The 12108-nt window shown below is 45.1% G+C and overlaps 1 protein-coding gene across 1 annotated transcript; it reads right to left on the bottom strand.

Moving 5' to 3' along the window:
• Positions 1-2079: 2079 nt before the first annotated feature.
• NXPH2 (neurexophilin 2) lies at positions 2080-7798 on the bottom strand. The gene is made up of 2 exons (XM_086750566.1): positions 7141-7798; positions 2080-4822 (listed from the first exon to the last, which is right to left on the bottom strand). The coding sequence occupies exons 1-2, from the start codon at positions 7330-7332 to the stop codon at positions 4079-4081; spliced, it is 936 nt and encodes a 311-aa protein (XP_086606692.1). The 5' UTR covers positions 7333-7798; the 3' UTR covers positions 2080-4078.
• Positions 7799-12108: the final 4310 nt, after the last annotated feature.

Genomic DNA, 12108 nt, shown 5'->3' with positions numbered 1-12108 from the left:
TTTTAATTTTTTTTTTTCCTGTAGTACAGTGTGGCTGCTCCGTGGAAGAGCTTGGGAACTGGCATGCAGGCAGAGAGCCCTGGCTCCCAGCACAATAATCACCGGTGCCTCAGTGGTCAAGAGGCTGAGGAGCTTGTGGTGGAATCCGAGCACCAGCTGGGGTTACTGGGGGATGAAAAGGCTGAGGAGCCGAAGGATTCATTTCTTGAGGGGAAAAGAAAAACCAAACTAAGCTCCTTCTCTTGGTTCCTGCAGCACTGCTCCGTGCTGTCTGAAGGAAAAAAAAAAAAAATCTGATGCTTGTGTGTGGATTAGCTTTTTATTGGGATTTTTTTAAACATATATATCCACAGGATGAGAATGATAGGAAGTGGATTTAGTAAGGAGTTCTTGTATTGATATAAATACCTGCAAAACTATACTGTTGAGGTTTGGATTAAATTAAAGTATGTATGTTAAAATTTTTTAAGTTAGATTGTCGCTGCGGTCATAAGTCATTATTGCCCGCTTGGGACACTTCCTAAAAATGGTATTTAATCTTCCAAATTTTTATTTTAAAATCCTTTGAATAAGAGTCTATAAGAGTCATCCAAACTTGTCTAAAATAGTCACACAGGAAAATGTTTTTTAAAATATGGCCTGTTCAGTGTGAAATCAAATCAAACCTAGTTGTGTTTGCATGGGCAGTGTGCAATTTGCCCTAATGAAGTCTGTCGCTTCCTTTGATTCCTTGGGTTGAATTTTGCTTACCTTGCTCGGTGTAAATAATTCCTTCTTAATCTGATGTTGACTGCAGTAAGATTGCAAGTGCTTTTTTGCAGTGACATTCTCAAAATTGATCTGGAAAAAAAAAAAGGTAATTCTTTTAAGCTGATTTTTAAAGTATTGAGATTGGAAAAAAAGCGTGGTGGGGAGTTGTCCAGCATGATGGGGTTTGGTACTGAGGGTCTCTCTCTCCCTCTCCTCCTGCTCCAGGCGTGAGCGCTGCTGCCTTGTGCTGGGGCACCAAAGCATCGGAAAACTGGTCAGGTGCTGCTGCTGAGGGTTCGCTTCTCCCTGGGAAAACACCTGGGCTATGTTAAAGCAAAGCTACATCTCCAGAGGCAGCCAGGCTCTCCTGCTGCCCCCTCTGTCCTGCAGCAAACTTTGGCTTTTGCTGAACTGGTTTGTGAGGTGCAGAGGGAGCCGAGCAGGTTTGGAGACAGTTGCTCCTCTGTCATTAGGAGATTTGAGGGCAGGAAAGCTCCTTGAGGGCACTTGGAGGTCCTCCCAATGCTATGCCAAGGCTGCAGCTGGGTCCCAGGGCGGTGGCAGGGCTGAGGGGGTCTGGGTTAAGCCTCTCTCCTCCTGCTGTGGTAGGCTCCGTTCCTCTGCTGCGCCCCGTACCCAGTGCCGCGCTGGTGGCGTGGCACCAGCCTGGGCCAAGCTTAAAGAGCCTGAGAGTTGTTTTAAGTCAAAGTTTTCTGGCTGGGTGCACATCTCAGTGTTCAAGAAGCTCAGGTGTTAAACCTGTTAAAATACCTGCCTCTTGATTCGTAATAGCCTTTCCCGTGGGTCCTCACGGGGCTCCGGGTGTTTCTGGCGTGATGTTTGTTTGCTCCAGGCCCTGGTTTGTCTTCCTGAGGTCTGGAATCCTCAGGCTGGGACATGGCTGTGTCGCAAGGAGAGGATGTCTGTGCGGGGGGAGAATCCAGCTCCCGTTTTGACGAGAAACTCTTGAGCAAGGGCTGAATCGGCGTCGGGCTGCCGTGGCTCCCAGTGCCTTCCTGCTCGGGAGGAGCTGACACATGTTTCCTAATTTAGATTAACACCTTTACTTTTAATGTATCTCACAGAACAATTAAACAGTCTGTGATTGTCTTCGTCAAAACACGCACTTCATCTCTCAAGTATCGTGAAATTGAACCTCCTCTGCCTAGGCTTGTAGCACAGCTCACTGCAGTGTGTACTTAAATCTCTCGCAGAAAAACAAATTCCAGCTGGGGAAAAATGTTCAGTGGTGTGTGGCAGTGGCTTAGTTTTACTTGGTGTCTTTATATAGGTAACATTAAAAAAAAAAATAAATGCCACAAGCAAGTGCCAGATTTAGCAAACTCTCTTTATTTACATACAATACATGTACACATATGTTCTGTATATGTACACATATTTAAGTGTATATACATACATGATTTCCACATACTCTACAATAAATAGCATGTAGGGTTTTCTTTTTAATCGCCTACAGTGCTGAGTAAAAATACATGGCAATAAAATCATGGCTTACAGCTAAGTTACAAAAGCACCAACCACTGAACTCCTAGCAATAAACCCAAGCCTATGTACAGCCGAACGCGGACACGCTATACAGAATACGAAGTGGACCATCTTGTAGGGACGGACAGTAACAGACAAACTGAAAAACATCAGTTAGACCAGGAGAGACTCTGTGAAATAACGTGAAGGAAAACATTTAGATTATTGATCAAACGAAACCACACATTTAAATTTGTCACTTAAAGAGAAAAACAAATTAGCCAGTTACGTGTAGTATATTTTTAACAGAGTAGGTTTTTTTTTTGTATGAGATTTTACCAAGGAAATCAGAATTAATCTCACGAGTGAGTCTTTCTGAGCTGTCAGTCCTTCGTCTGGGTGCACACCGCTTGAACACGGTACTGAAATGGGCTTTATTTAAGCTGTAGGTAACTACTTGGGCCCTGCGTGCAAGTTTGACCGTAGGCAATAAAAAGCACTTCCTCAGCCAGCCGCTTCCGCGGGACCAGTTACCAAGCACTACGACAGCAAACTGGCAGCAGCAGCGAAATCAATACCCAGCCAAAGCGCAGGGGACTGATGCTGAAGCTGCATCGCCGGAGCTGACTGCTACCGACTGACTCCTGTCCTGTCGGAGCAAATCCACAGCCGGACCCGCCGTTCTGGTGACTGACTAGGGAGGAGTGATGCCTTCTGCACTGGGGAAGGTCCAGCTGAATACTTTTGTATTGATAGCGACCGTTTGAAATCTGCTTTGAGGTGAAGATGCATAGATTTTTGCTGTCCTCTTTACTTGTCATTGCTAATATTCTGAGTTAAGCTGTGCAGTGCAATACTGAGGACAGCTGGGTGCCGTTAAGCAGAAAACTTGTGGTGTTCAGGTATCGTCCTTGTGACGTGTTTTCCTTGCTAGAGCGCAGTGCTAAGAGGGCAAGACAGCAAGGTAATTGCTTCCGTTAAGTGGAAGCCAGCCCCTGTTACCATCAGACTTAAACAGAGATTATAATTTTCCAAGGTACGTATGTTCTCTATCACTGTAAAACTATACTGGTGTGTACGTAAACCTCTGAGAAGAATCAAAACCAATGGTGACCATGGAAGGAAGAAAGGTACACCAAACCTGCACAGCTGGTGAGTCTAATAAACTAAAGCTCATCGATGTCTAATTACATCATTGCATATCCACGGGTAAGAGGTCTGAAGGAAGAACTACTCACTCTTCACTTCAATGAATATGTACAACTACTACAACTCATAGAAATGAAGATTCCCTTTGTTTTGTCCTGGAAATAGCACTTCCTCTTAGTGTTTGGACTTGATTGCTTGAGCCCTCTGTGTGTAACATTTTTTATGAAATTAGTGGGAGAGCTGTTTATTTGGATTTTGTATATAAGCAGCTGGGAGTCTGCTTCATCATTTATATTGTCATCTTCTAAAGTTCCCATTCTAAAGTTCCCAGTGAGAAACAGGACGCTGCCAAGTGCTGTCCAATTCAAGTAAAAGACAGCTTCTCTGCCATCGAGTGTAGTTCAAAAAAAAAAATGATTTTCAGGATCCATGTTCATTACAGGCAAAACTTTGATTTTTGTCATGTGTCTGCCTGGTAGTTCCCTTACTAATGGTGAAAGTGCTAAAATGCGATGGTTTCAAATGAAAATGACTGTTACATAAATAGTTTGATTATTTACGATACAGCACAAACACAGCTACAGGTTTTAAAGACTTTTTAACCCGATAGGAAAACATATTCTTCTCCAAAAGGTTAATGGAAATGCTTATTTTTATGACTGTTGCTGTATCGCTACAGTTACCCATGATGGCATCAGCCGGAGGACAAGTACGGCGTCTCGCTGTGGTAGTTGTAATCGGGACAGACCTTTTGCACCAGTTTGTAATCTACGCTGTAAAAAGCAATGTAGATGCAGATAACTTTAAACGGTTTGGAACACAACCAGGAGACATGGCTCTGAGTCTGCTCTTGGTAGCAGATCTTGGAAGGGTCGAAATTGCACAAGGCAGTTTTTTTAGCACGGTCTGTTTTTTCGTACTCAATTCGGCAATTGAAGGACTTGGATTCCTTGGTCTCCAGTGTTGACTGCGGAGATGATTCGAACTCGACCACCTTGGAAGGTGGCACCAGGCTTACAGAAACGTTTCCCAGGCCTGTGGAGTTATGTCGGAAATAAACACTGAAGGTCCCATTGCCGTGATCAACGATTTTCCCTGTGATCAGGAGGTTCAGCTTAACAGTCTTGATATTAGAGTGGAAATCGCCCCAGCCAAACATTTTCTTGAATTTCCCAGTTTTTACTATAGGTCTGCGTTTAGTTCGTGCAAGAGATTCCTGAACCTCCGTGACGTTGGACAACCAATCCCAAAAGTTTTCTATGCTGTCCGAGTAGGACACCTGGCCGTGTTTCAGTACCGGAGATGGCTTAACAAAGAGGCGTAAAGGATTGATGATCCGGGAGTGGACCACATTGTCCACCAATGTCTCTGCAGCATCCTTGTCCTCCCAGTCCAGCACGTCAGCGGCTTGTACGACTTGATTAGCGTCACAAAATACCTGTTTTGAAAAAGAAAGAGAATTGTATAAAGTGTGAAAATAAAACTGTGAAGATATAAAAGGAGCCATTAATATTTATTGTTACACCAGTAGGCTCTGAAGCAGCCCAGTCACACAGGCTCCTGTAATGAGTGATTTCTGCTGGCCCACAAAAGCTCAAGGATTTTACTCAGAATAGCTTACAGAAGATGTTAAAGCCCCAATGGGAGCCGTCCACTGGGACAAACGGATCAGTCTCTGGACAGGTTGAGGACCGGGGCCAGACTCCCTTTGCTCACAGATTTGTTAGATATAAACACGCCTGAGGAAGCTGGAAAACCTGAAGAGCGAAGTGGCACCTCTGCTAAAAGACGGAGTGAAATAGAAAAGCAGAATTTTCCATTCCCCTTTGTTTTTTCTCCCCACTTAATCTCCCAACTGCTTTAAGCTTAGAGTCCTCTCTTATTCAGCTGCTTCTGGTGGTGTAATTGTGTGCTAAAACATTTATTATACGTGTCTTTTCTAGGGTTGCCTTTTCCATTTTTTCCAAACTTAGCATGCCCATTGGTGCTCTCAATTTGAGACAGACAGCAAAAATATTTTTGATGTGCTGGCTTCAGGTGCTGAGCTGCCTGTATTTAGCAAGGCCTAACCTTCAAGAAGTGCTGAGCAATCCCAGCCGTGGAGCACATCTCATCCTTTTTCAGAAACGTGACTAGGCCAAGCTTAGTCTAATGCAAAATTTTTGGAAGCGGAAAGCAAATAACTACTTCTGGTAGCGACAGAATGGCATTGGATTTCAGAGGCAAACATGCAGGTCTCAGTAAACAGCAGATTTCTCTTCATCTTCCCTGGGGCTGGTTCTGTAGCTCTAAACCAGAGCCCAAACCCGCTTCCCGCGTGTTCCTCCTGACCACCCCTGATGCAGCAGAAAGGCAGCCGTCACGGCAACGTTCCCATCTTGAACGTTGAAAGACAGCAGTCGCTATTGCTAAATAAATCTGTGGCCGGATCCAAATATAGTGGGTGTGTCTCTGCAGAAATACGTTATTTTCTGCTTCAGATTAGAAACGGGGGGGGAGGAGACAACGATGATCACTCTCAGCCTGAGACCTTGTACGTCAACTTTCTGCCTCTACGCTACATTTCTGATGGCTGAGCTATGAACCTGGGAAAATGGGAGATTCTAATGGAAACAGTGACAGATGTGTATCTGTACCGGCAGAAACCGCTGTCCTAGCGATGCTGGGGGAAGCAGTGTTTCCACTGTGATGGAAAGCTCCTGGTGAAGCGCTCTCATGTTTATGCATGGTTCTTCAGCCACTTGTAAGCCCGCTTGCAAGCTCAAAATCAGCCGGGTGATGCTGAGAACAGCTGGCCATCCCCACAGCCAGGGAAATAACTCCTCTGCTGCAGAGAAGTGACTCTGTTCAGATGAAACATGGACTGATGCGCACGTTCACCCATCCTTCTCCCCAAAACTGACCTGAGGCCTTTAGAAGCACAAAAAAAAAAGAGGCTTTTTTTTTCTGAATTTCTAGATTCCAGCCGGGACCAGGGGCCTGGCAGTGCTGAAATACCTGAAACTTTCCTTGTGTCTGAATGAACAGCTACTTAAAATGGTAATGACCACTCACCACCGTGGGCACCTGTAGTTGATACTGCTGTTAGCAACTGAGCTGGGGGGAACCGCAACCGGAAACATTAAGGAGAAACACGCAGAAACGATGCTGCTCGGTTCACAGGAGTTTCTGTCTTTGCTTGTGTCCGCACCCAGCTCTGACTGTCCTCTGGCAAGGGCACAGGAACACGCACAATCGTCCTTCTGGGCTACTTCTCTTTTGCAATGTTTATTGAGATCTGTGCAGTGGCTCTTTGGCTTTTCTCCCCTCTCCTTTTATGAAGAGACGTAGAGGGCACCGAGCCCTGCGTTACCGGTAACACTCCATGTATGTCTCCTCAGGGGACGCTCACGCCAAACGAGACAGCAGAGAAGTGCCTTCTGAACTGCTTTTTTCAGAAGGCGCTGATACAGAAAGAACAAATATGAAGGTATAAGGCTGGGATAGCTGATAGCATGCGTTAATGTTTCCCACCTAAAACCAGGTGAGTTCATCACCTCGATGAGGTGACACAATTATTTCAAAACCACAGAGGTGGAATTGCGAAGTTGGTTGTGCTGAACTTTTAATTACCTCTGTGTTGCACTGAATGAGGTGTACTCAGGAGATAACGAAACACGTCCCCAGAGCTACGGTGACGTGGAAGAGGTCATGTGGCAACGGAACAGCTTTCATAATACGGGAACGTGAAATCGTTAATACGTTGAATTATGAGGCTGTAATATTCCTGCGTAAGGCCTCGATAGCAATCACTAGCCGCTGCTGAAAGTTGTACCTCACACTTAACCTGAGTAATTTTTTCCTCCTCCTCTTCGAAATACTTTGCAGACTGTAGGATTCTCCAGTCTTGCACAGCCTTAATTCTTGACTCTGCTTCATCCTGCTGCTGCCTTGTTTCCCCAGTTCCATCACAGGAACGAGATTCAGAGGCTGACAGAGCGTCAGCTCAGTCGGCCGCAGGAAAGGGGCCGTTGCAAGCTCTGGGTAGCGCGTTTGTTGTGTTTTGCAGGCGTTCAGTAAAAAGGTGTTTAACAAAGAACCACCTGGTTCTGCTCAGTGCCCAGTGCAGAAGCAGGAATGAGGGTGCATTGTTCAGAAATATGAATAATATTTGTGCTTTTTAAATGTAAAACCTTTTTTGTGTGTGTACAGATTTTTTTCGATTTTGAATAAAGCTTTCTGCACCATAAGAGACCAAACTCTAACGCGCCATTTTCCTCTACGCATCGCAAAAACCCTTCGCTTGCTGACAGCGTTTTGCTGGGCCGATGCTCTTTGTTCAGCTGCTTATTCACGTCGGTTAGCAATTTCCGGGAAATAAAAAAAATGTATATTAAAAGAATGCAGCACATGCTGGAAAAAATGACTCCCTCAGCATCTTCCCCTTGCACTATAATGCTTCTCTGTAGTAGGAAATATTGCTAGTAGGTTATTTGAAAAGTACTAGCTTAGGGAAGTTCGTGTATATATTTAAATCGATGGCTATTGCTGTAGTTCTCCTCTGCTGCACCTGCACTTTCCCATTCCCTCCAAACCATCAATTTCCAAACAGAAGAAATCACCTAATCTTTTTCCATATTACAGAGGCTTAAAATGTCACCCAGTTACCCCAAAATTTCCATTAAACTGTAGATGTTTTCCAGAAAGGGACATAATCTTGGACCCATCAAGACGCACAGAATCCACAACGTGCCTGGCTGTTTTCTTCTGCTACATTAACAACAAGAAGAGCTCAAACCAAAGTACGATGGCGTTTATAAAGTTCAAACCATTGGTTCTTCCTCTGCACTTCCCTGAAAGACTGTGATTGCTCTTCAAAAACCTTTCTTGGCCATGAACGATCCTGACCCTGGTAGAGCAGCACAGGGTTAGATAACGTTCCCTGTGAACTATTTTTGAGAAGTGAGCCCGTGTGGATGAGACACTGGTACCAGTAAATGCTGTATTTTCTCTATTTGCCCAAATAAATTTGGGTTCATCTGGAACTTGCTCCCACACCTTTCTCCGCGGGCAAGGCACTAAATACAAGCAGGTGTCCCTGCACAAGAGTTAATCCTCTTGATGCTTTGGGAATTTTATGCAGGTTGTTCATCAATCACCAGCAGTCATTTCTATAGCTTCACCCCTGCCAGGAGTCACTGAAAAACTCTCGGCAATTAGCTGAAATGAATAGGTCTGTTGGGAAAAACAGCTCTGAAGCACCACTCGGCCGCTCACTGGTGCTGCTGTGAGCTTTGTATCCCACCGATGGAGGGGACGGGGCGGTAGGCGGGAGGCGGTACTCAGTAACCTCCTCCTGCCCCCAGTTTCACCAGTGAAAAACTCATACTGGGGGAGGCTTCCAGTGGTCTCCTCACTCTCTGCTACTGCTGTATCTCGTGGGTTTATATTTGTGTCACCGCTACAGCAGCACAGGATGCTTCTCTGGCTTCCTCGTGCTAATTTCGGTACCTTACAGGTGCTGTGCTGCGAGGATAAAGCAGCATCACTGAGCGGCTGCACAAAAAACCCCCTCCATTTGAAGCAGGGGGAGAGAAATATCTCTGCTTTGTCTGTTTGAAAATTCAATGATTTCAACACATTTATCAAATTTTAAATAATTTATGTCTTGACAGGCCTTATCAATTTTGCAAAGCACACACATTAACCAGATACAATGATCTCATACTAGCTTTTTCAGCATCTTACACTGCAGCCCAGAAAGATTAATAAAAACTCAAGCTGTCATCAATTAAATGGAAAAACATAAAACTGTGTTCCATTATAGCCCTTTTTTTTTTTGCAAGAAAATGATGACGGGTTCTAATAATTCATCACAACAAGCTGAGCTTGAACTTTACTGATTATTAAATACGTTTTTCCCAAAGGCAGAGGCCGTGATGGGTTTTATGGCAGCAGATGTGATTGCTGTCAGGAATCCTTCAAGGAATTCAGGAATTAAGCAGTATCTTTTTTCAGCAGGATTGCAGAAAAGAGCCATGTTTGCTCCATCTAGCCACAGCCTTATTTTTCAAGATGTTATAAGCCCACGTGCTTTCCTAATTGTAAGGTGGATTAACTTCCATTTACCATTGCAGCTTTTGCTAGGAATAAAAGCTGCGAATTAACAACTTAGGCCACTGTGCAGAAAAATCCTTAAGGATGCCTCACTCTTCAGCTGCCCAAATGCACGCTCAGGTTTTTGCTTGGAAATTTTTCATTTTTGATCCCTTCTCCCAAAAATTCTGCTGGAAAGCTTTTGGATTTCCCTTGAAAAAAAACCAAAATTCTGCAGGTCAGCCTGCCTCAAGAAACAAGGAGCTGCTTTGCATTGAGTCAAAAATCTTTCATTTCCAGACAGGTCCTGAAATTTCCAGTGATTCCTCCTCCTCCTGGCTGCAGTCAGCTGCAGCTCGCGGCCACGCAGCCCCGTGCCAGTGGGAATGAGCCACCGGTAGCCACAGCAAGTGAGAACTGAGTGCGTACTCTGCTTTGTAGGCAGCAGGTAACATCCTGCCGTGGTTCGGAGTCTGTGTTCTCTTCTCAGAAGGTGTATTTTAAATTAGGTAAGTATAGAGGAGTTGATGTAAGCTACTGATTAGAAATTGGTTTTGTAAGTTAAAAAGTGTGTGCGAATACCTGAGGGCCTGACGGCGGGGTATGCGGCTCTCACACTGGGAAAATAACAAGGGAGCTCCAAAGAAACACAGCTAACTTCTGTGTTTTATTTCAGCTGTGAAGAAAGTACAAAAATGACTTGAAATCTTTGAGATTAAGGGGCTGCTAAAACATGGCCACATATCTGGCTGCTTGCTTTACTTCCTGAGCCAAATTCTCCTGCTGTGGTGATGGTGCAGTTGATGAGGGACTCCGAGGTGCTCGGGGTGACTGTCCCCTTCCCGGCGGGGCGGCCGATGGGCAGTGAGCCCAGGGGGCTGCGGGCTGCAGATGGGGCTCCCCAGGTCCTGGTGTTGCCAAGTTCCTGCGTGGCAGCCCGGTCTGACCCATGAGGAGCCATCCATCCCTGTTGCATATGGGAAGGTGGGAAGGAACAGAGCGAGTAGGGATGTACTTGTGTCAGAACTTAAAAAAAACAAAAGAAATTACAAAAGCCAGCTCAGCCGGAGGCTAACAGGGGGATCTTTGTGTCCTAGGTGGCTCTGGAAGCAGTGCTTGCAGTTTGCAGCCTGGAAGAGAGGAGAGGTGTGAGCAAAAGAGGGACCTGAATAATACTGAAGGTCCTACTCGTTAGCTTTATTAGTTGAGCAACCCCAGTTTCGTTACACAATTGTCAAAAGCTGGGAATTAATTATTTCCCCATGTAAATGAAGAGACTCCACAGAAATTGCTGTCGCCATTTAGCCGTGCTAATGGCAGTGGTGGAATTCAGAAGAGAGGTTGAACCTTGTAACTGAGGATGCCCTTGCTCTCCGGGACCTAAACCGCTTTCCTACGCTTGTGCAACCTCTCCCTTGCTAAACTGTCAATAAATAAATACCAGCGAGTTGTTGTGACTCTCCTTTGGGCAATGACAGACTCTCTGAGATACTCTGGTGCAAAGATAAAATTAAGTCGGAAATTCAGAGTTCACCGGCTTGATTTCTGTCTCTTTTTAAAATGGGTCAAAAAGAGGGGCTGTGGGGTTCACCGTGCTAATTTCGGCAAAGATATCTTTTACGGGGGGAAACGGCAGAGCAGGGGATGGCTTTTCAGAAGCACTGATCTCTAGCTGGATGGCAGGAGAGCACTCAGAGTCCCCCGGTCATGTTAGAGGGGGTTACAATTTGGAAAATTTTAAAGGCTTAATGCAGCTACTTTCTTTCACTCAGGAAAGGTGGACAGAAATCCTCTGTTCAGGACCTAATATAATTGGCTTGCTTTAAAAATTCTGTCCTGTCTCCTGTAGTTAAAACTAAAATGACAAGCTGCTTCAGCAGAAAAAGCCGCCTTCATGATCGAACCTTGCAGCCCATTAAATTTTCTGCTTGTAAATGAATCCCACAAAGAAATCCACCCCCTGCAGAGGGAGGCTGCAGTAGCAGGAGGGAAGTGATGGTTGCTGTACCGCGTCCTGCTATCAGTCGCTGGCGCTGGTGCTTCCTCCACAGCCACCGCTCTTCAGCATCGCTGGGAAAGCGGCAGAGCAGCGTAACAGGAAAGTGACAGAAAGAAAATGAGGAATGGCAGAGTAAATCTATCTATCAATATGTTAATTGTGAATATTAACACCTTCTGGCATACTGTTGTCTGAAAGTCAACTAATACTGCTGAACACAAGTACACACTTAAATACCTGGAAGAGACACGACAATAAGGGTAAGCTTGAAGCTTTCTCTCACTTTTCAGCCTTTTGTCTTTCAGGAGCTTCAGACTGTCCGGAAGGTAAGTCAGAAAACATAAACTGGAAACAAGAAAGCCAACATGTGACCCAGCACTGTTCTTCCATCCTGTACTGTGGCAAGCTTCTCCTCTGCTCTCGCCGCCGGTGTGCGGGGCGCTAATGAAGTGTGGTTCACGGCGCACTGCGGAAAGGGGCTTTGCCATTTTTCTCAAAAGATCTGAGAGAGAAAGAGCTCTGTCTACGTCTGTGCATACCTACAGGCTAGGGAAGGCAACAGGTAGAAATCTTTACTTTAATGAGAATATGAGATTATAACATTAAAATAGTCCACAGACAAAAATATGAATCTAAAACGAGGGAGTATG

Source organism: Chlamydotis macqueenii, chromosome 6 (assembly GCF_036417535.1).
Source record: "Chlamydotis macqueenii isolate bChlMac1 chromosome 6, bChlMac1.mat, whole genome shotgun sequence".
In the NCBI taxonomy this organism is placed as follows: domain Eukaryota; kingdom Metazoa; phylum Chordata; class Aves; order Otidiformes; family Otididae; genus Chlamydotis; species Chlamydotis macqueenii.
The sequence above is the reverse complement of the archived record's forward strand: the minus strand, read 5'-3'. Positions and strand labels throughout refer to the sequence as shown.